Source organism: Dasypus novemcinctus, chromosome 8, assembly GCF_030445035.2.
Source record: "Dasypus novemcinctus isolate mDasNov1 chromosome 8, mDasNov1.1.hap2, whole genome shotgun sequence".
NCBI lineage: Eukaryota > Metazoa > Chordata > Mammalia > Cingulata > Dasypodidae > Dasypus > Dasypus novemcinctus.
This window is the reverse complement of record NC_080680.1, coordinates 80252404-80277298: the sequence shown is the minus strand read 5'-3', so window position 1 is coordinate 80277298 and position 24895 is coordinate 80252404. Positions and strand designations below refer to the sequence as shown.

Sequence of the window (24895 nt, the reverse complement as noted above, 5' to 3'; positions counted from 1 at the left end):
TCTCTTGTAAATCCAGTCTTTTAGTAACATACCCTCTCAGTTTTTGCTTGACTGTGGAAACTTTAAACTCACCCTCATTTTTGAAGTACAATTTTTCCAGATAAAGAATTCTTGTCTGGCTGGTTTTCTCTTTCAGTATCTTAAATACATCATTCCACTTTCTTCTCACTTCCATGGGTTCTGATGTGAGATCAGCACTTAGTCTTATAGAGGTTCCCTTGTATATGATGCTTTCCTTTTCTCTTGTTGCTTTCAAAATCCTCTCTTTATCTTTGATATTTGTCATTTGGCATAGTTGGTGTCTCAGAGTAAGTCTATTCGGATTTATTCTGTTTGGGGTGTGTTTGTCCTTCTTGGATATTGATATTTTTATTTTCCCCAAGGGTTGGGATGTTTTTGGTAATTATTTCCTCTTTAATGTTCTCTTCTCCTTCCTGGACACTGATAATGCATACGTTTGTGTGTTTCACATTGTCATTTAATTCCCTAAGACCCTGTTCTATTTTTTCCCATTCTTTTCTCTTTCTGTTTTCTTGTCTTTTCAAGTTCAGATGCTCAGTCCTCCAATTCACTAATTCTTCCCTCCATCAATTCAAATCTGCTACTATATGCCTCTAATTAAAAAAAATCTCATCCATGTGCCTTTCATATCCATAAGCTCTGTTACTTTTCTTTGCAGGTTTTCAAATTTTTCTTTATGTTCACCAAGTGTCTTCTTAATATCCTTGATCTCTTTAGTCATATTTTCCTTCAACTCCTTGATGTGATTTAGGAGATTTATGTGATTATCATTGATTAGTTGTCTTAAAATTAGGATTTTTGGTTTGTTCCTTTGGCTGGGCCATCTCTTTCTGTTTCTCAGTATGGCTTATAATTTTTTGCTGATGTCTATCCATCTTAATATGTTGGTGAATTTACTCTGAGAGTCAGTTTCTTTCTCTTGCTTAGTGGTTTTGTTTCACAGCTCTTCTTTGATTTTTGGTTCATCTTATTCTAAGTCTTTAAAATTACCCAACTTACCAGGAAGAAATGGAGTCCCAGGAAGAGAAGAACCCAAGAAGCCTGAACTCTTTGCAGACATCGGCAGCCATCTTGCCCCAACATGTGGCAACAGACTTTGGTGAGGGAAGTAACTTACACTTTATGGCCTGGTAACTGTGAGCTTTACCCCAAATTAATTTATATATATATATAAAATTTTAAAAAAATTACCAAGCTTAATTTATCAAAATAGGGTCAGATAGTCACTAATGAGGCACAGCTCTAATCCAAGGGTTTTGGGAAGAGAGACTCCAAAAAGCACCTTTTTCTCCTTGCAAACTGGCCACCCAGCAAATAGTGCTCATTTGTAAATCTTTCTATGAGGTGTCTCTTTCAACCTCCATTTGCCCATGATTCTGGTCTGGCCAGAGCCAAGATACAAAGTGGACTTTGCTGGCCAAACTCCCTGAAGAGAAACCACTCTCTACCCTCCATTAGTTCCTTTCTATTCCCAGGGAGGAAAATGTCTTGTCCCCTCTCAGTTGGCTGCAGTGAGCCATGGGTTTTATCCAGGCTGTTTACCTTGAGGGTGGGGTGGTGGGTGCCATTCCTGGCTGTGGAAGCTAGTAACTCATGGTGTTTGTTTTAGCTTCTTCATCTCTCTGCTCCCTTCTGGAGGATGTGCAGCACTCTCCTAGTCTGGAGTTCTCCAAGGCAGCTCCCTTAGACAATTTTTTGCCCTTTCTCTATTGTTTTTGTGAGAGATTTGAGGTGTGCCTACCTACTCCAGCACCATCTTTCCAGAAGTCCTTTTATGCTTATTTTTTTTTAAGATTTATTTTTTATTTCTCTCCCTTCCCTCCTACCCCAGTTGTCTGCTCTCTGTGTCCATTTTCTGTGTGTTCTTCTGTGTCTGCTTGTATTCTTGTTAGTGGCACTGGGAATCTGTGTCTCATCTTGCTGCATCAGCTCTCCGTGTGTGTGGCGCCACTCCTGGGTAGGCTGCACTTTTTTCACATGGGCTGGCTCTCCTTAGGGGGTGCACTCCTTTATGCTTACATTTTATTGATAGTTTTCTTGGGTTTAGAATTATGGATTACAGATAATTTTCTGAAAGGCTTTAGAAGGCAGTGGCATCTATTTTCTGTTGTTGCTGTTGAGAAGTCCAAAGCCATTCTGATTCCTTTTTTTTCTTTCGGTCTTTCTTATCTTGTCTGGAAGTTTTTAGGATCTTCTTTTTAATTTCATAATTTCTTCACAGGTGGTTAATCTGCCATGTTAAACAGGGCTTGTCATGTGTCTTAATTTTGTCTTTCCAGGGAGAGAGCAAGTATAGCATAAAGAGCATTGACTCTAAAAAGTTTTTGCCTAGTTGATAGACATGATTATTGAACAAACTGTAAGTAACATCTGTTATATAACTGTTATATAAAAAAGTGATCTTAAACACTTAAGGGCTGGAGCCAGGTATATCACAGCCTTTTGATTCTAACAACATCTGGTGCATGCTAGGCACATGAGAGATTCTCAATAAGTACTTAGTGAGTGTCAATAAATACCATAGATGGCAAACATGATTTGCCATCATTTTTCTGTGAGACTTTATTTATGATACTTATCTTTACTATGCCTCAATTTACATATTTGTCAAATGAGGGAAATACTTCTTGATTTGCTTAAAGATCATGGATATAGTAAAACTGCAATTAGTCAATGATATGAAAATACTCTAAAAAGTTAAAATTCTTCTAGAGATGTCAGTATTACCACTGCCCTTCAAATAAGTTCACAAATAGTTGTATCTTCCCAGGCATATCATCCTTGTTTAAGGACCACCCTAGGATACAAGACTTAGCTTATTGTCTAATGATGCATGTTCCTAATATGGTCAAAGGACTATTTGCCTTTGTTACCTTTCTGAATTCTCAAATGTGATTGTCTTTTCCATTAAGAAACCAGGAAATGACCCTAAGTTTCAACTGCTGAAAGCTAATACAGATAGTGGTAGAAGAAAGATAATGGATCTAGTTTCTGGTCTCAAAGTAGAATGAAATTTCCCAAAGTTCTAAAATCCCATTTACTGAGGAAGGATCCAAGATGTCGACAGAGTAGGGAGCTCTAATAATCAGCTCATCCTACAGGGCAGCTAATAATCAGTCAGGATCCATCCAAGATATATCTATCCAGTTCAAATGTTTGGGAGACTCCAGAAACTAGAACAGCATAGTGCACCATCCAGGGAAGAGTAGGAAGAGGACACTGACAATCCGTGTGCAGATCTGTGAGTAGATTCTCCCACATTGCAGAGGCAGTTGCCCATCTCCCACTGGTGAGGGCCACCTGGGGTCCCTCTTCCTGGTTGGAAGCAGAAGCTCCCCTTTCTCAAAAGCAGGGGTGGTAAAGTGGCCTGGCACCAACTATGATTATTGATGAGCAAATTCAGCTAGCTGGATTCCAGTTATGAGCACAGCTGAGGTGTGCTCAAGCCACAAAGAAGCCAGCAGCCTTTGTGCTATCTCTGTCCCCATCAGGAGTAGAAGCAGGGATGATTGAAAAACACACCAGATCTCCCCTGATGGTAGGGATCAGGTTCAGTGTACCCAGACTGAAGAACCACTACTTGGGCGTCCACACCCAGCAGGACTGAAAATTGGGTACAGTTTGAACACTGCTGCAGGACAGAGCAGGTAGATTCACCCCATTCACCTTAACGGGCTGCAGCACCCTTGGTCCTCATGCACCCCTAGAAGGAGAGGAAGCCACACACTCTCTCTCAGACAGTGAATGCAGATTCACCCTGTCCACCTTAAAGGGCTGCGGCACTCTCAGCTATCAGGTGCCCTAGGAAGGACCTTGAGGAAGTGGAGGCATTCTTTTCACTCTCCCTCAGGCAGTGCTGGCAGAGTCACCACCTTCCTTGGGGGGCCCAGCACAAGTTGTGGATGTTGATTAGAACACTCAGATCTCAAAGGCTGGGAGCGGTGCAAAAATTTCATCCTAGGTAGTCTGGTGGGTAGTCAGTTTCAACCATGCCCCCACCAGAAGCTAAGTCAGCTGAGAATTAAAGGCACAGAAAAACCCAAGGGCAGCTGGGAACAACTGGATAAAGAGTGCTAACTGCTGGTTACATTAGGAAAGTGTAGATTTGGGCAGATATCAAAGAGAAGATGGGTGGCCTTTAGGGTTTCCTCTCCAGAGCACACTGGAATCAATCTACACGCTCTTCATAGGACCCTGGACCTGTTCTGACTGGGAAATCTGAACTGAGAAAGTTGTCTTCAGAGGGACATTTCTACCAAAATTAGCCCTCCAGGTAATAGCAACTAGAGAAAAGAAAAGGAGTATTAAAAATATATAGGGAGAGGAGGCAAGATGGCGGCTGAGTGAACTTCCCGGTTACTAGCTCCTGGAGGGAATCGGCTGGGAGGCGTCGGAGACTCTTTGGGACCGGGCTGTTTCGGGATTTTTCCTGGTCCCAAGGTGTTTGGACATCGATTTGGAGGGAAGGTAACAGAGAGGATCCGTCTGTGAAATATACACAGAGATCCCAGCTACGTGTGGAGGACTCCCTCCTTGGGTAGGCAGAGCCGAGGCAGCTAGCACCGCGCCGAGCCCCGTCGGGCGGCGGCCAGGGTAACCTAGCTGGGCCGCGGTGGGCAGCAGGCGGGGGATCCGAGCCACGCGGCGGTGGGCGGCGGGTGGGAGAGCCGAGCCGCGCTGTGTCGCGGCGGGCGAGGGAGCCGAGCCCAGCCGAGCTGCGGCGGGCGGCGGGTGGCGGGCGGGAGAGCTGAGCCGCGCTGTGCCCCGGCGGGCGGCGGGCAAGGGAGCCGAGCCCAGCCGAGCCTAGCCGCGCCGCGGCGGGCGGCGGGTGGGGAAGCCGAGCCCAGCGGAGCACAGCTGAGCCGCGGAGGGCGAGGGGGCCGAGCCCAGCCGAGCTCAGTCGAGCCCGGCCGCGCCGCAGAGGGCGGCGAGCGGGAGAGCCGAGTCGTGCTGCGCCGCGGCGGGTGGCGGGCACGTAAGCCGAGCCCAGCCGGGCCCAGCCGAGCCCAGCTGAGCCGCGGCGGGCGAGGGAGCCGAGCCCAGACGAGCTTGGCCGAGCCCAGCCGCGCCGCGCCGGGCGGGAGAGCCGAGCCGCGCTGTGCCGCGGTGGGCGGCGGGCGGGAAAGCCGAGCCCAGCCGAGCCTAGCCGAGCCCAGCCGAGCCGCGGAGGGCGGGGGACCGGAGCCCAGCCGAGCCCAGCCGAGCCTGGCGGCGGGGTTTCTGTTCTTTGTTTTTTGTTTTTTTTTTGTTTTTTTAAAATTTAATTTAATTTTATTTTTGTTGTTGTTGTTGTTTTTTTTAATCCTCTCTTTCCTGTCCCCATTATTCTTCTTATACTATTTTATCTTAACAGTACAATAGATCCTACAGGAAATACCTCACATTTGCTGGGTTTCCTCACCCTCCACTGCCTCATTTCTCTGTGAATAGATTTAACCTATCTACAATATCCCCTTTCCCCTACAACTTGATATCCTCCACCATCTGCTATCTCTCCTACATTCCATCTCCCTTTCTTTGATCCACAAACTGTCTAACTCTTAATTTCTAATACCTTTGTTTAGTTTTCCATCTGGTGTTCGTCCCTGAAACTATTACCTTTCTTTTCTCTTTCCCTCTCTCACGAAAACAATAGCCTCTTAGTACGTACCACATTCCTCCCATATTCAGTCGTCTACCTCATTATAGGTACTTTCCTACTTACTATAACTCTACACAATTTACATGATCTAACCTCCATCCTCCCAGAACTCATATTGTTGCTTTGTTAACATATATCACCAATACTACCTCACACTTTTTCCTCCCTTACACAATTGCCTTTCCCCAGCACTAATACTTTCCTTTAAAGTGAGCTTAACTAGCAATAAGAAATTGGAATAAGAAGAACAAAGTGACAAAGAGAAGATATAACACTTACGCAAAAACAACAGCTAATTAATCTCCAAGACTAGACAAAGAAGCTAAGGAACTGATTAAACCCGTCAAGAAAAAATGTTGACAAGACAGCAACAAAAATCTACAAACCAAACCAGTAATCAGGAAAACATGGCTGAATCCAATCAGGAAGGGGGGCAGGACTTCGCACAAGCAATGAAAGATCTCAGAACATTTATCACCAACAAATTTGATGAAGTAATGAAAGAGGTTAACAGCATGAAGACAACACTTGGAGGGGAAATTGCAGACATGCGCAAAAAAATAACAGATATGATGGAAATGAACACCACAATTCAAGAAATCAAAAATACACTTGCAGCAAATATCAGCAGACTAGAAGAGGCAGAGCAGAGAATTAGTGATGTGGAAGACAGTGCATTGGAAATCAAACAGATAGTAGAAGTGGTCAATAAAAAGGTAGAAAAAATCCAGATAGGACTTAGGGACCTGAATGATAATGCAAAACGCTCAAACATACGTATTATAGGCATTCCAGAAGGAGAAGAGAAGGGAAAGGGGTCAGAAGGAGTGTTGCAGGAAATAATGAATGAAAACTTCCCAAATCTACTGAAAGAGACAGATGTACATATCCAAGAAGCACAGCGCACTCCACTGGTCATAAACCCCAACAGGCCCACCCCAAGACATATACTTGTCAAATTATCCAATGCTCAAGACAAAGAAAAAATTCTAAAAGCAGCAAGAGAAAAGAAAACCATCACATACAAGGGAAACTCCATAAGATTAAGTGCTGATTTCTCATCTGAAACGATGGAGGCAAGAAGGCAGAGGTATGATATAGTCAAGGTACTAAAGGAAAAAAATTTCCAACCAAGAATACTCTATCCAGCTAAACTAGCATTCAAAAATGATGGAGAGTTCAAAATATTCACAGATAAACAGAAACTGAAAGAGTATATCAACAAGAAACCTCCCCTTCAAGAAATTCTTAAGGGAGTTCTGCAGGAAGAAAGGAAAAAACAGGACAGTCAGAGATGGAGGAGAGTGTAAAGGCAACAAGAAAGACAAAAATAGAAGGGGAAAATAAAATAATACAAACAAAATATAACAAACACAAATCCAACCAAAATATGGCTACCATAAATAACTCTCTAAACGTAATAACACTGAATGTCAACGGACTAAACTCACCTATCAAAAGATTCAGACTGGGACACTGGATAAGGAAATACGACCCATCTATATGCTGCCTACAAGAGACACATCTTAGACCCAGAGACTCATGGAGGTTGAAAGTGAATGGCTGGAAAACAATCATACAAGCAAACAACAACCAAAAAAAGGCAGGAGTAGCTATATTAATATCAGACAAAATAGACTTTAAATGCGAAACAATTGTGAGAGACAAAGAAGGATACTATATTTTAGTGAAAGGGACAATCTGTCAAGAAGATTGAACAATCATAAATATTTATGCTCCTAACAAGGGCGCCTCTAAATATGTGAGGCAAACCCTGGAAAAACTAAGTGAAAGAATAGATGCATCTACAATTATAGTGGGGGATTTTAATACACCACTATCAACTCTGGACAGAACATCTCAAAAGAGAATCACTAAAGAAACAAAACATTTGAACAGTATATTAGAAGAGCTGGATCTAATAGACATATATAGATCATTACACCCAAACACAGCAGGATATACATTTTTCTCAAGCGCACATGGAACATTCTCCAAGATTGACCATATGCTAGGCCACAAAGAAAGGCTTAATGAATTCAGAAAGATCGAAATCACACAAAACAATATCTCTGACCACAGTGGAGTCAAGCTGGAAATTTGCAAGGGACAGAGACCCAGACTCCACACGACAATTTGGAAATTAAACAGCACACTCTTAGAAAAACAGTGGGTCAAAGAGGAAATCTCAAAAGAAATCAATGACTACCTTGAAACAAATGATAATGATAACACAACATACCAAAATTAATGGGATGCAGCAAAAGCGGTACTGAGAGGGAAATTTATAGCCATAAATTCATATATCAAAAAAGAAGAAAGAGCAAAAATTGGAGAACTAACTGCACTTTTGATGGAATTAGAAAAACAACAACAAAGTAACCCAACAGGAAGAAGAAGGAAGGAAATAACAAAGATAAGAGCAGAACTAAATGAAATAGAAAATAAGAAAGCACTTGAAAAGATAAACAAGACCAAGAGCTGGTTTTTTGAGAAGATCAACAAAATTGACAAACCTTTAGCGAGACTAACAAAGAAAAAAAGAGAAAAGATGCAAATACACAAAATAAGAAGTGAGAAAGGTGATATCACCACTGATCCCACAGAAATAAAGACTATCATAAGAGGATACTTTGAAAAACTATATTCCAACAAAAATGACAATTTAGAGGAAATGGACAAATTTCTAGAAACTCATAAGCAGCCCATACTGACGAAAGAAGAAATTGATGATCTTAACAAACCAATCACAAGCAAAGAGATAGAATCAGTCATTAAAAATCTCCCAACTAAGAAGAGCCCAGGGCCAGATGGCTTCACAGGTGAATTCTACAAAACATTCCGGAAAGAACTAACACCAATCCTATTGAAACTATTCCAAAAAATCGAAACAGAAGGAACACTGCCTAATTCCTTCTATGATGCCAACATTACCCTAGTACCAAAGCCAAACAAAGACACCACAAGAAAGGAAAATTACAGACCAATTTCTCTAATGAACCTAGACGCAAAAATACTTAACAAAATACTTGCTAATCGTATTCAACAACACATTAAACAAATTATACACCATGACCAAGTGGGATTTATTCCAGGTATGCAAGGATGGTTCAACATAAGAAAATCAATCAATGTAATACACCATATAAACAGATTGAGAGAATAAAACCACATGATTATATCTATAGATGCAGAAAAGGCATTTGACAAAATACAGCACCCCTTCCTGATAAAAACACTCCAAAAGATCGGAATACAAGGAAACTTTTTGAACATGATAAAGAGTATATATGAAAAACCGAAAGCCAACATTGTTTACAATGGCGAAATCCTGAAATCCTTCCCTCTAAACTCAGGAACAAGACAAGGATGCCCATTGTCTCCGCTCCTATTTAACATTGTCTTGGAAGTACTTGCTCGAGCACTGAGACAAGAGCCAGATATAAAAGGCATTCAAATTGGAAGGGAAGAAGTCAAAATTTCATTATTTGCAGATGACATGATCCTATATATAGAAAACCCTGAGAGATCTACAACAAAGCTTTTAGAACTCATAAATGAGTTTAGCAAAGTCGCAGGTTATAAGATCAATGTGCAAAAATCAGTAGCATTTCTGTACACCAATAATGAGCAAGATCAGGAGGAAATCAAGAAACAAATACCATTCACAATAGTAAATAAAAAAATCAAATACTTAGGAATAAATTTAACTAAAGAGGTAAAAAACTTATACATCGAGAACTATACAAGATTGTTCAAGGAAATCAAAGAAGACCTAAATAAATGGAAGAATATTCCCTGTTCATGGATAGGAAGACTGAATATTATTAAGATGTCTATCCTACCAAAACTGATCTACACATTCAATGCAATCCCAATAAAAATCAACACAGCCTTCTTTAAGGAACTAGAAAAACTAACTATGAAATTTATTTGGAATAGAAAGAGGCCCCGAATAGCCAAAGACATATTGAAAAAGAAAAACGAAATAGGAGGAATCACACTTCCTGACTTCAAAACATACTACAAAGCTACAGTAGTGAAAACAGCATGGTACTGGCATAAGGAGAGACACACAGACCAATGGAATCGAATTGAAAGTTCAGATATAGAACCTCATGTATATAGCCATATAATATTCGATAAAGCCACCAAACCCTCTCAACTGGGAGAGAATGGCCTATTCAACAAATGGTGCCTGGAGAACTGGATAGCCATATGTAGAAGAATGAAAGAGGATTACCATCTCACACCTTATACAAAGATCAACTCAAGATGGATCAAAGACCTAAATATAAGAGCCAAGACCATAAAGACCTTAGAAAGCAGTGTAGGGAAACATCTACAGGACCTTGTAATAGGAAATGGCTTCATGAATATCACACCAAAAGCACGAGCAGCAAAAGAACAAATAGATAAATGGGACTACCTCAGAATTAAAGCCTTCTGCACCTCAAAGGAGTTTGTCAAGAAAGTAAAAAGGGAACCCACACAATGGGAGAAAATATTTGGCAACCATATATCTGATAAGAGACTTATAACTTGCATATATAAAGAACTCATATATCTTGAAAACAAAAAGATAAACAACCCATTTAAAAAATGGGAAAAAGACTTAAACAGACACTTCTCCAAAGAAGAAATACAAATGGCTAAAAAGCACATGAAAAAATGCTCCAAATCTCTAGCTATCAGGGAAATGCAAATCAAAACTACAATGAGATACCATCTTACTCCCATAAGATTGGCAGCCATGAAAAAAAACAGTAGAATACAAATGCTGGAGAGGATGTGAAGAAAGGGGAACACTCATCCATTGCTGGTGGGAATGCAGAAGGATCCAACCATTCTGGAGGACAGTTTGGTGGTTTCTCAAAAAATTATCCATAGATTTGCCATATGACCCAGCAATACCACTGCTGGGTATATACCCATCAGATCTGAAAACAAGGACACAAACCAATATATGTACACCAATGTTCATAGCAGCATTGTTCACTATCGCCAAAAGTTGGAATCAATCCAAATGTCCATCAACAGATGAGTGGATCAATAAAATGTGGTATATACACACAATGGAATACTACTCAGCTGTAAGAACCAATACACTACAATCGCACGTGATAACATGGATGAACCTTGAGAATCTTATGTTGAGTGAAGCAATCCAGGCATTGAAGGACAAATACTATATGACCTCAATGATATGAGATAAATTAACTGCCTCAGAGAGCTAGAGTCTGGAAAAGTGGCTTACAGGAAATCGGGGGGTGGAGGAAGGATGTGAGTTAATGTCTGCAGGGGTGGAATCTGTGATGAGCTGGCGGTAAGTATGAGCACAAAGAAGGGACAAAATGGGGGCAAGGGGTTACCTTCGGGTGGGGTTTTCTGGGTTTGAGGGGGGCTGGGGATGGGAAGAGGGGTAATATTGTCCAAGAAATAGGTGGGAGGGAGGGGCAACATATGAATATGGGAGAGTGTCAGAAGTTTGTTGAGAACTAAATGTTGAGTAAAACGTATCAAAGTATAAGTAGGAGGGTTACCTGGTTTGGACGCTCAGGGGGTATGGTCTGATGCGTGACGGACTCTGGAGGGAATAGCTGAAGGCTCATTTTGCCAAGGTGGGTTCTACCACTGGGTGGGGTGGACCCATATCCTGGGGAAGACTAATGCCGTCGAATAGAGAGAACTGTATCTCTCGTGAGAAAGGACGGCTCCCAGGGTATTAGATTGGCAGGCGTTGTGGGCCCTAAGGGGAGGGGAAAATGGATGTGGAATGGATGGAACAAAGGTAAATAAGGGGGCAAAAGAGGAGTTATGTGAGAGTACACGAGGATGAATATAAAACAGCTAATATTACACCAAAAACATATAGGGGACGACAGACTAATAATGAAAACCATAAGACAAAACATAGGATAACTAAAAAATTTAGAAAAATGTACAGCCTAAAATATGGACCACATAGTAAGCACAAATGTCACCTTGTTTGAAAACTATAGTGTTGGAATCTGTACATCAGTTTCAGGAAATATGATATGAATAAGTTAAAAGATTATTGCTGTGCAAGGGAAAAGGTTTTATGGTGGATCTGGGGAAATACTGTATATTGTATATATGAATTTCAGTGATCTAAGACTCTTCTGAAGCTGACATTATGTTGGGATTCACTTTACGGGAAGTTTTGGATCACAGAGTGGTTCAACAATGGCAGCGGAGGAATACTGATATGGGATGTTATTGACAGGATATATATGGTTGACAGGGAGTTATACAGGGCATATGCCCAGGGTATATGGTAATGTTTATATATACTCATAGTGGAAACAAAAACAACAGCTGGGGGGGTACTGGGCTCCTGGCTGGGGGGTCACTGTTGTGGGCCCTGGGAGAGCAGCGGCAATCCTCCAGGTGCAACGGCAAGAACCAGGAAGGAAGGAGGGCCCAACAGTGGGCTCGTGATACTAATGGTTACACTTTTGAGCCTATACACCTGCAATAAGAACAAGGCCTAGAGTAGCATTGTGCCTGGGGGTTTCCTCCTGACAGCCTGCATGTTACTCAAATGTGGCCACTCTCACAGCCAAACTCAGCGTGTAGATGCGATGCATTCCCCCCAGCGTGGGACATGACACCCGGGGATGAGCCTCCCTGGCACCGAGGGATCACTACCACATACCAGCTGAAGAAGCAACTATAAAATGACCTTGAATTAAAAATTCAATGCGGAACAGCAGAATATACCTGTCTACATATAATAACATGACTTCGGGAAGCTGTTTGACCTAATGTAAGGGGGAAATGGAAAGGAGAAATGAGATTATAAGGCTGTGAGTCTCTAAAAAAGAGTCTGGAGGTTGTCAGAAGGAATACCCCTATGTACAACTGAACAGAGTCTAAGAGACAGATAAGGTAGATACAACCCCAGGTATTGGTTCTTTTGAGGGATAAAGAGACCCACGGGTTCTATGGTCATGGCAGAAGGGGTTCACTGCCATGACAGATAGCCCTTCTTTGGAGCTGGTGTTTCTGCGTGATGGAATTGGACTCAGAGGGGATCTCTTTTCACAAGACTTGCATGCTACTTTATTGGAATTGTAGTCGGTGCTGGGTTTAAGATATATGTAGGGGATTTGAATCTCTGGACTGATAATATGACACCCAGGCCCAGAGCCTCAACAGACTTCAGCTCCTACACTTTGATTTATTGGACTTACTCCACTCAGCTAACATGGAGTTGAAGAAGGTCAACCACCACAACATGGAGCCTAGAGTGTCTACAACTGGAAGCGGGAGGAGTGCATCCAGTACCCATATGGAATCTAAGCCCTCACTTGACATAGATGTGCAATGGACACAACCAATCCAATGTCCACAGAGAAAATGTGGAATGGGTGTGGGAACGGTAGCCATGGTGGCTGCTGGGTGTGGGGAACGGGAGGAAGAGATGAGATGTGGAGACGTTTTCGGGACGTGGAGTTGCCCTGGATAGTGCTTCACGGACAATTACGGGACATTATAGATCCCCCCAGGGCCCACTGGATGGAACGTGAGAGAGTCTGGGCTATGATGTGGACCATTGACTATGGGGTGCAGTGATGCTCAGAGATGAACTTACCAGGTGCAATGGATGTATCATGATGATGGGAGAGAGTGTTGCTGTGGGGGGAGTGGGGGGCGGGGGCGGTGGGGTTGAATGGGACCTCATATTTTTCATAATGTAATTAAAAAAAATAAATAAATAATTAAAAAAATATATAGAGGAAAACAAACAACAGATTAACATTGCTAGAGAAGGAACAAGGGAAGTTTTAGCAAAAAGCCAACGAATAAGAAAGGATAGGCTAAAAAGAGAGACTGAGCACAGAATAAACAAAAAAAAAAAAAACAAAACAAATGCCAAGACACTAGCAGAAAATTACAAGCCACAGTAAGAAACAGAAGAATATGGCCCAGTCAAAGGAACAAATTAAACCTCCAAACAATACACAGGATTTGAGACAACCAATCACAGATATCCAAACTAATCTCCTTAATAAGCTCAATAAAGTAGCAAAAGAGATTAAGGACATTAAGACAACACTGGGTAAACAGAAAGAAGAATTTGGAAGTTTGCAAAGAAGAATAACAGATTTCATGGGAATGAAAGACACATGGATGAGATTAAAAATACATTACCCAGGGAAGCAGATATGGCTCAAGTGATGGGGCTCCCACCTACCACATGGAAGGTCCCTGGTTCACTTCCCAGTGCCTCTGAAAGAAGACAGCCAGCTGGCATGACAGGCAGGCATGGCAAGCTGATACAACAAGATCATGGAACAAGAGACACAAGAAGAAAAACATGAGTGACACAGCAAAGCAGGGAGCAGAGGTGGCTCAAGCAAGTAGGTGCTTCCTTCCTACATTGGAGGTCCAAGGTTTGGTTCCCAGTGACACCTAAAGAAACAAGAAAGGCAAACAGACACGGCAAGTACAAGCAACACAGGAATGGGGAGAAATAAATAAATAAATCTTAAAAAAAATACATTATATAAGTACATGCACAGCGTTTAGCAAAGAAGGACAGACGAAACACCAGGCCCTTGACAGTGACCAAAACACCAGTCAGGTTGTACTTATGAACCATATTTTGAGAAGTTGAAATTTAGCTTAGTATTATATATTGCCTAAGAGTTACCTCCTGAAAGCCTAATTGCTGCTCAAATGTGACCTCTCTCTAAGCCAAACTCAGCATAAAAATGCACTACCTTCCCCCTGGTGTGAAACATGTCTTCCAGGGATGAGTCTCCCTGGCAATGAGGGATTATCAAGCACCAATGAATGATGTATAAAAACATCTTGACCAAAAGGGTAAAATATTAAATATAAGTAAGTTTTTATGGTCAAGAGATTTGAAAGTGAGTTGGGAGGTCATTCCAGAGGTTATGCTTATGCATGTCTCAGTAGGCTCTCATTGACTGCCACAGTAGACAGTGCCTCAAATAGTGGGGTTCCTGAGGGCTCTAGAGACATCCTGATACTATAGGCAGGGCAGACAATCTTAGGAATTTAGCACTCTGTCAGGGGCCTTACTTTGGAATATATGCTCCCCAAAGTAACAGAGTTAGACCCATTTATAATTTCCCCACAAATGGCTTTTTACCCCTTTTATTCAAACCTATAATTAGCACTATACTTGTTAAATATATGTCCCAGAGACTTAAATCTTCAGTCTGTTCATATGCTGGTTGAGTCCTGAATCTCAGCAGAGTTGCAACACCTACTCTCTAGTTCACTGGAATCACCCAGGACAACTAACAAAAGGATGATGATGGACAAAGCCTATCCCTCCAAAATAGAGAGTATCTGCAACTGCAAGCAAGACAGTCCCATCCATTTTCCCCATGGGATCTAAGCCCCTCTCATTCAGAAACAGAGTGGGTCACTCCATCTCCACCACCCCCAATCCTCAAGATTGAGGAATAAACAAACATAAGGGGGGAATGCAACTATGGACTAAAGTAGACATTATTATTCTAGCAATGGAAGAACCTATATCATTGATATAAAGGCAATGGCCACCAGAGGTTCTGAAGGAAGGGAGAGGGAAGAATAGTTGTAACATGGGGCTAATTTTGGGACATTGGAATTGTCCTGCATGACATTGCAATGATTGATACAGGCCATTATGCATTTTGTCAAAATCTATAAAATTGTATGGGGCAAACTGTAAACTATAACATAAACTACAGTCCGTGGTTAGAAGCAATGCTTCAATAGGTGTTCATTAATTGTAACAAATTACCACACTAATGAAAGATGTTGTTAATGGGGAAAATTGTGGGAGGAGGAGGGGTACGGTATATGGGATTCCCCTATATGTACATATATATTTAAAATATTTTTATTACAGAAGTTGTGAACTTATGAAAGTCATGCACATGTATAGAATTCCCATACAATTACCCTTTACCAACACACCATACTGTTGTGGAACATCTGTTACAGATTATGAGATAATATCATCAGACTATTACCACTAACTATGATCCATCGTGTACATTTGGAGTATTTTTTCCATACTTCCTATTAACATAGTTAATAGTTCATCTTTGGCATTCAAGAATATTACAGTATTGCTATTAACTACAGTCCACAGGTTACATTAATTATATTTTCCCATGCTTCTTCACATTCCAGCCACCCTACATTAGTGACATATATCTGTTCTAGTTCACAGAAGGACATTCTTGCATTTGTTCTATTAACCACAATTCTCATCCATCTCTGGGTTCATTGTGTTATTTGGTCACTAGATTATTTCCTAGCTTTCTTTCAATTGACATTTACATCCCTAGACTACCCTTTTCAACCACAATCCTATTTATAAACCAGCTGCTACTCACTATAATGTGTTACCACCAACTCTATACATTTCCACACATTTACAGTCAGGTTAATTAAAACATCTACAATTATTAAACATCAGCAGTTCTTCTCAACCCTCCTCTTATCTCCTAATAACCTATATTCTAGGTTTTAACTCCATGTGTTTATTCTTTGTATTGAGTTCATATTAATGAAACCAGCAATATTTGTCCTGTTCTGTCTGGCTTATTTCAATAATGTCTTTGGGATCCATTTGCTGTGTGTTCTTCTGTGTCTGCTTGTATTCTCATCAGGCAGCTCCAGGAACCAATCCTGGGACCTTCTAGAGTAGGAGAGAGGCAATTACTCTCTTGCGCCACCTCAACTCCCTGTTCTTTTACGTCTTCTTATTTTCTCTCCTCTGTGTCTCTTGTTGTGTCATCTTGCTGCATCAGCTCTCTGCATTGGCTGGCACTCCAACACAGGGTAGCTTTCCTGTGCAGGGCAGCATTCCTGCATGGGCTGGCACTCTGCATGGGCCAGCTTGCCCTTACCAGGAGGCCCTGGACATTGAACCCTGGACCTCCAAATGGTAGACGGGAGCCCAATTGGTTGAGCCACATCTGTTTCCCTTGAATTTATTTTTAAATTGATTTATTGTGGCTTTCATTCCCATATGGCCTGCTATTTTCCTATGTATGCTTAATCTCTTTAACCATCTCATTGAATTTATTAAGGAGATTTGTTGGAACATTTATGATTAGTTGTCTCGATTCCTTTATGTCATCTAGAGGCTTATCTTGTTCCTTCCACCAGGCCATATCTTCTTTTATCTTGGTGTGAATTGTAACTTTTTGTTGCTGACTTGGCATCTGACTTACTAGATGCATTTATTCTGAAAGCAATTTCTCCCTTTAGTTTATAACTTTCTTGTCCTTTCCCCCTTGCTTGTTTTGTACTAAGAGCCACGGATGTAGTTGGCATTATAAGCTATGGAGGCTGAAGCTGCCTGCATTGCACCAGGAACTGAAGAAATTACTCCCACCTTTCTCCTCTGCCAGGGGTAGGGACAGAGCAGCAGCCAGAGTAAAAACCCAAGTCATGCAGGCAAAGACTGTAATTGTCCAGAGAGATTGATGAAGCTTCATGCCCCTTCGGCAGGGATGGATTTGCAGGTGGACAACAATCTATGCCATGTGATCCAAAATGACCATAGTTGCCCAGGTAGATTGATTGCATTGGTCCTCCTCCTCCTCTAGATGGACCCTCTGGAGTGCCCAACAATCTAATCTCGTGTTAACCAAATACACCTGCAGTTGCCCCGAGAGGTTGAGTGAGTACTGTCCCTTCTGCTCTTTAGGGGTTGAGGATAGAACCACAGGTGCCCAACAGTTCAGTCTGTTTAGGACAAAAGTACCTGCCTGTGCTTGGAAAGGCTGAGGAAACACCAGTCCCCTCTTATTGGAGGGTGGGAATGGGTCCAAGGCACCCAACAGTTTTCAGTCCTGGTAGGACGAAAGAACCTGCCATTGCCCAGAAAGGCTGAGGAAACTCACCTCCCCTTCTATCCTACTTGGGGGTGGGGATGGAGCTACAGGTGTCTGACTATTCAGTCTTTGTGGCCAAAAGCACCTGCAGTTACCCAGAGAGGCTGAGGAAACACAGCTCCCCTCCTATCCTACTGGGGCTGGGATGGAGTAATATGTGTCTGAGTATCCAGTATGTGTGGGCTGAAAATACCTGCAGTTGCCCAGAAAGGCTGAAGAAACACCAAGCTGCTTCTATGCTATGGGGGTGGAGATAGAATAAAAGGTGCTCAAAAAACCAGTTTGTGTGCATTGAAATCTCCTGCAATTGCCCAGAGAGGCCAAGGAAACACAGCTCCTTTATCCTATTTGGGTGCAGGGATGGAACCCAAAGTGTCTGACTATTTAGTCTGTGCCAGCTGAGAAAGTACCTGCAATTACCCAGAGAGGCTGGTGCAGGTCCCACTAGCTTCCTCCCTGCTGGAGGTGGGGCTGAAGCCTACGCTAGGTCTACAGTCTGATTTGGGTGGAAAGAAGCCAGTCCCTACTATCAATGTGGTTTTCAATCAGCCCCACTTCCCTTTATCCTGGGAGTGGAGTCAAATGGTGGCTACTGGCTTCTTTCCAACTTGGACAAGTTCAAACTTTAGTTGTTCTTAGGATTATACTTTAGCCAGCCAAATTTACAAATCAGTAGCTGAAGTTGGTGGCCAACCATCTCTTTCTCCCCCTTTTTTGGCAAACAGAGCTTCCAACTCCAGCCACAGAAGAGCTCCATAGGTAGCTTCCACTGCCAGTAGAGGATGAGTACCAGCCTCTGTGGCATAGAATGCTTACTCAAGTAACTTCACAGCAGATGGGCAGGCTCCTCCTTCCATTCTTTCAAGGATGTTGCAGGATGCTCTTCTGGTCTTCTGGGACCCCAACCAGCTGCTTTACATAGCTCTGGGTGACTACTAACTCCCTGTAGGATGAGCTGACTCTTGGAGCTCCTTACTCACATACCATCTTGCCCCTCCTCTTGTCTTCAAGGTTTTAACAAGTTGTAGCACTCACTGTTTTGTTTTTAATTTGAGACTTTTAAACCAAAACCATATTATAGATGGGCATAATACCCTACAGTGATTCTCAAGAGATATCCCTTAGCAAGGAATATTAGAATTTCTAGGGAAGTGAAGGAAGGGACTTTTCCTAATAACACACAATCTGCACTGTTAGCGTTCTCCCAGGCACGCATATTCCCCTCTCTCTATATATTTTAAAAGATTTATTTATTTATTTATTTATTTCTCTCCCCTCCTCACCCCCTCGGTTGTCTGTTCTCTGTGTCTATTTGCTGCGTCTTCTTTGTCTGCTTCTGTTGTTGTCAGCGGCAAGGGAATCTGTGTTTCTTTTTGTTGTGTCATCTTGTTGTGTCAGCTCTCCGTGTAGGCGGCACCATTCCTGGGCAGGCTGCACTTTCTTTCGTGCTGGGTGGCTCTCCTTACGGGGTGCACTCCTTGTGCGTGGGGCTCCCCTATGCGGGGGACACCCCTGCATGGCACAGCACTCCTTGCGTGCATCAGCACTGTGCGTGGGCCAGCTCCACATGAGTCAAGGAGGCCCGGGGTTTGAACTGCAGACCTCCCATGTGGTAGACGGACGCCCTATCCACTGGGCCAAGTCTGCCACCTCCCCTATATTATGTAATCAAAACACTTATGTAATCAAAAGCTTTTTTAAAAAAAAAATAATAATACATTATAATTAGTAGTAATATTTTGATGATGCTCTTTCATAGTTTGTAAGAATTGTTTTACAACAATGAAAGGTGTTGGTGGTTGGGTAAAGTATGGGAGCCCTGTTTCGTGATGTGCATGTTTCTTTGGTAAGTTCAAAATTTTATATACATTTATTGTTTATATATGTTCACGTATGAATGATATACTTCAATAAAATTTTATTTAAAAATACATTAAAGGCCTATAACAGCAGATTTAAAATATCCAAGGAAAGAATAATTTAATTAGAAGACAGAACTTGTGAGACTGAAAGCACGGGAGAACAGAGAGCAAAAAGAATGGAAAAAAGGAATAGGCTTTTAGGGAATTGAATGACAGTACAAAACACACATACATGTTATGGATGTCTCAGAAGAAGAGAATGGAAAAGAGGTAGAAAGAATATTTTAGGAAATAATGGCCCAAAATTTCCCAACCCTTATGAAAGACAAATATCAATATCCAAGGACAATATATCCAAAACAGAATAAATCCAAACAAATCTACTCCTAGATACTGTCTATTTAGAGTGTCAAATGCTAGAGATAATAAGAGAATTCTGAAAGCAGCAAGAGTAAAGCAATTCATCACATACAAGGCAAGCTCATAAGACTAAGTGCCAATTTCTCATCACAAACAAAGGAGGCAAGAAGGCAGTGGTATGATATATTAAAGGTAATAAAAGGGAAAAATTGCCAGCCAATAGTTCTCTATTCAGCAAAACTGTCCTTCAAAAGTGAGAATGTTTAAAGTCTTCACAGATAAACAAAACTAAGACAGTATGTCACCAAGAGACCAGATTTGTAAGAGATATTAAAGGAAGTCTGCAACCTGAAAGGAAAAGACAGGAGAGAGAGGCCAGAAGAGTGTAGAAATAATAACTAGTAAGGGTAACTATAAGGGTGAAAAGCCAGATAATAGTAAGATAGGACAGCGGAAAGCCAAAAGATATAATAGATGAAGCAAGTAATCCCTTCATAGTAATAACATGGAATGTTAATGGGTTGAACTCTCCAATAAAAAGATACAGACTGGCAGAAGGGATAAAAAAAAATATGAGTCATCTATATGCTGTCTGCAATAGACACCTTACACACAATGATACAAATGGGCTGAAAGTCAAAGTTTAGAAAAAATATTCCATTCAAATAGTAATCAAAAAAGAACTGGAGTAGCTACACTAATATCATAAGAAATAGACTTTAAATGCAAAACTGTTATAAGGGATGAAGAAGGATATTATATAGTAATAAAAGGAGCAATTCACCAAGGAAAAATAACAATAATAAATATTTATGCACCTAACCTGGGTGTCCCAAAATACATGAAGCAAACACTGGCAAAATTGAAGGGAGAAACAGACATTTCTACAATAATAAGTGGAGACCTCAGTACACCACTCTCATCTTTAGATAGAACATCTGTACAGAGGACCAATAAGGAAACAGAGAACTTGAATAATATGATAAGTGAACTATACCTAACAGACATATATAGAGCTTTGCACCCCCAAAACAGCAGAACATGTATTCTTCTCAAGTGCTCATGGATATTTCTCCAGGATAGACCATATGCTGGGTAGCAAAACAAGTCTCAATAAATTTAAAAATATTGAAATCATATAAAATCCCATTTACTAAATCCAAACGATTTATAAAAGGAATTGTGATATTTCTCATCATAAATAAAACAGAAAACAATTTATAATTCAAATAATAATGAGAAGTGTGCAGAAAGAAAAGGCACTTTTGAATTTTCAGAGTCTAAACAACATAGTAAAAATAAAAATGAAAATTTATGGAATTAAGTATAGACAGCATTGGAACTGTTCAGTTATGCAAAGTTGTTTGGGTGAACAAATTAATGTCTATATCTAATATGAATAAAGGTAACCTCTATCTGATAGCATGGAAATAAATTGATTAGTCTTCAGTTTAAACTCATCTTATTAAAGCTAATTTATTAAAGCTACTGTAGTGCTTTTCAAGTTTCATTTTTAGCATCAGAACCCTCTACTTTTTCCAAATGGTATCTTGTAGAACAGACAAAAGTGAAGCTGCTTTTTCTGAAACAGTAAATGCCAAATGGGAAGGCTAGAACAAAATCCACTTGATTTCCCCTATTGCCCTGCAGCAGACCTCAAGACTTCTCTAATGAAACAGTGTTATAATCATTGGTGTAAGTAAGGTACTCTACCAGTCTAAATAAGGTTTTATTAAAGTGATAATAATTAAAATTGATTTATGAGTAAATACATGTGTTTTAATTTCTATAGCAGGATCATTGATCTATTTTGGTATGAATAATCAAAAGATAAAATCTTAAATTGTAACTATCATCTACATTGGAAGTTCAACTACAGATTTCATTATAAATTTCATTATAATTTTATTATAAATCTTTCTTTTTTTCTCTCCAACATTAGTCAGTGAGATTCTGAAACTGCTTGAGATTTTCAAGCAACTAAATTCCAAGTTGAAAATACCAGCTACTCCTGTGCAAGGAGGAGAAGTATGTCTGTTTGTATAGAAACAGAGAAAAAAATCTGTTAACTTACCCAGAGCACAAGGACATTCATGAGATGGTCTAAGTGTGTTCGTTTAAAGGTAGTCTTTCCACTGTTTTGCATTAATTTGGTGTCTGGCCCTAAGTGAAAAGGGGAGACATCAACTCTTAGAATCACTCACTCAGTAGCTTAAAATTGGACTGAAATGTACTTTTTATGATCACATATTCTAACCTCCTAACCAATGCCAGGGATACATCCCTGGAGAAAGGCTCAAGGTTGGTTCCGACAACTCAGAAGAATAGAAAACTTATTTCTAAAGAGAGTCATAATTACTTCTGTAAAATGAACCAGTGCTGACTAACACTTCTTGCAGCACCTTAGACAATCTAGTTTTTCACAGATGAGTTGTCAGACTAGGAGCCACAAGCTTCTCTCTCAACAGCATTTGGTTTATTTAGCTTAGAGAATGGATTTTCTGATAGAGATCCCCACCTTCTTTTTGGGGAACCCCACTGCTGGACCAGGCTATATTTAACATTTCTAACTGGGAAGGGGAGAAAGGAAACGGCAGTGAGAGGGATCTCTCCTGAAGTGGAAGCTTGGGAACTGAGACTTCTCTGGGGCTGAAAAATAGAGACTTTCATGTTTATTCATGACAGGGCAGACAGTAAGTAGAAGTAATGACCTTTTTTTTTTTTTTAAAGATATATTTATTTATTTTTCCCCCCTCTCTCCATTGTCTGCTCTCTGTGTCCATTAGCTGTGGGTTCTGTGTCTGCTTGTATTCTCATTAGGCAGCTCCAGGAACTGATCCTGGGACCTTCCAGAGTGGGAGAGAGGCAATTATTCTCTTGCACCACCTCAGCTCCCTGGTCTGCTGTTTCTCTTATTGTTTCTCCTCTGTGTCTCTTTTTGTTGCATCATCTTGCTGTGCCAGCTCTCCGCAAGGCCAGCACTCCTGTGCGGGCCAGTACTCTGCCTGGGCCAGCTTGCCACATGGGCCAGCTTGCCTTCATCAGGAGGTCCTGGGTATCGAACCCTGGACCTCCTATATGGTAGACAGGAGCCCAATTGCTTGAGCCACATCCACTTCCCATAATGAGCTTTTAATGGCCCCATAATGAGCTTTTAATGGCCATTAGGACTAGAGTTGGAAATTAATGGCCAGAGATATATGGTTGCAGAGAAAAAGTAAGAGGCTTACGAGAAACCATAAGTTGCAATTTCTCTGGTTTTTTACCATCTGTTATTCTTAAACGTGCTCTAATGAAGGAATTTCATCAATGTTTACAACACATGGGGGAGGTGGAACTGCCCTTTTAAGTGGGCAAACACTGAGAATGCAATATAAACTATGCCATTCTTTCCTCTTAAGCATTCTTTGAAGGCCTTGAAGTCATGAGAAGTTTGGCTCTGAGCCTAGAAACTTCAAGGGATCACATTTTCAACGGGTCTTTAGAAAGACTGACCCTACCTCAGGTTTCTAAAAGGAAGTGGAGGTCACGGTAAACTTTTATATTCTTCTCCATAGTGAGCATTGTGTCAATTCTCTTTTCATGGGAGTACTCCACAAGCAGGTACTATTAAGGAGAGCCCTCTTCACAGGCTAATTCTAGGTGTACATCCTCTGTCTACATATCATGTGTCCAGAAAAGGTTGGAAAGACTCATGTGTGGCCTGTGATCTTAGAACAAAAAGGCTTCCTCTAACAAAAGCAGAACTGATATGCTGGTGGTTCATTTCTTTGTTTGGAAAAAAGAAGTCATTTTTTTCATAAGAAATAATTTTTAAAAAAATCTCTCATCCATCCATCGATCCATCGATCCATCGATCCATCCATCCATCCATCCATCCAGCCAGCCATCCATCCATCCATCCAGCCATCCATCCAGCCAGCCATCCCTATCCATCTACCATATCTATCTATCTATCTATCTATCTATCTATCTATCTATCTATCTATCTATCTATCTATCTATCTATCTATCTATCTAATCTCAAAGCCATATCTGAGTGCTAGATGCACATCCTGAAAACTAAGTGCCCTCAATTTGGTAATGAATGGGATCGAGCAAGCAAGGTCTCACTATGGTGAAACGTACCAGTATAAATCACCAAACCATAACACCAGTGTGTATTCCTGATGATGCAGCCTCGGAGCAGTAGCTTTTCATGGTCCAGGCGGTACCTTCTCCCTCTATAAGTCATTATTCCTGCAAATTTGTCCAATTTGTTACTGGGAGGCTCATACCTCACGTGTCCTGCAGAAAAATGAAGGGTTAAGAAAGCTTGCTTCGTAATTTCCTACTAGGATGCCTTTCCGAATAGGATGGAAGGAAGCTTAAGAGAAAAAAAAGGAAAGAAAATCCTTCTTTCAAGGTACACAGACATCTTTTTCCTATCCTCTCTCAGCTGATGTTCATTTCTCACCAGCTTCCTGCAGAAGACAGACAAAGGTTTATGAGCTCAAAGAAGAGTAATTCTGTATGTGACATGGATCATATAGAGAAAGACAGACCCGCATAATAATTTATCGCCATCAGTACTGCTGGATCATATGAGCTCTGAATCTCAAGAAACTCAAAAACTACTAAGTTAAGGTTAGCCTTAGTATTTTTTTCAAAATGGAAACAATTTGACCTTTTCCTGATCAATAAAGTAAAATATGCCCTTTGTAAATATTTATACAATACTAAAAGGAGAGAGAAAAAAGTAAAATTCACCCATTGTTTAGGGATAAAGTGCTGTTTAAGTCTTTGGAGTATATCCCTCCAATAATTTCTTACATGGGTGTGTTCATGTGTGTGTGTGTGTATGAAGCCTTATTACTAGTGGATTCCATATTTGAGAATTCATCTACTTGCTAAAATTGATTTGCAACCCTAAAATGATTATTTGCAGTGCTTTTGCAGTCATTCAGGGACATGTGAAGGGTGGCAAAATTTTGAGCTGCCCAAAGCACACGTTTCCAGCACAGGTTTAACAAGGTGACACTCGGCCTTCTTGTTTCTGCTTCATGCTATAAGCAAGTGTCCTTTTCATGATATATTTAATGCCACTTTTTTGCATTTTTGTGCTTTTTCTTGGT

At 41.0% G+C, this 24895-nt stretch overlaps 1 protein-coding gene across 2 annotated transcripts in view; it reads right to left on the bottom strand.

Moving 5' to 3' along the window:
• Positions 1-24895, bottom strand: part of LOC101438270 (phospholipid-transporting ATPase FetA-like) — a 216293-nt gene that overhangs the window by 72663 nt on the left and 118735 nt on the right. For both annotated transcript variants that reach the window (XR_011649425.1, XM_058302050.1), the window contains exons 11-12: positions 23910-24068; positions 21856-21944 (exon numbers count right to left, since the gene is read on the bottom strand). Coding sequence is in view for 1 of the 2 variants with exons in the window: in XM_058302050.1 (XP_058158033.1) it covers positions 21856-21944; positions 23910-24068 (248 nt within the window). In the remaining variant the exon portion in view is untranslated. The remainder of the gene's footprint in view (positions 1-21855; positions 21945-23909; positions 24069-24895) is intronic.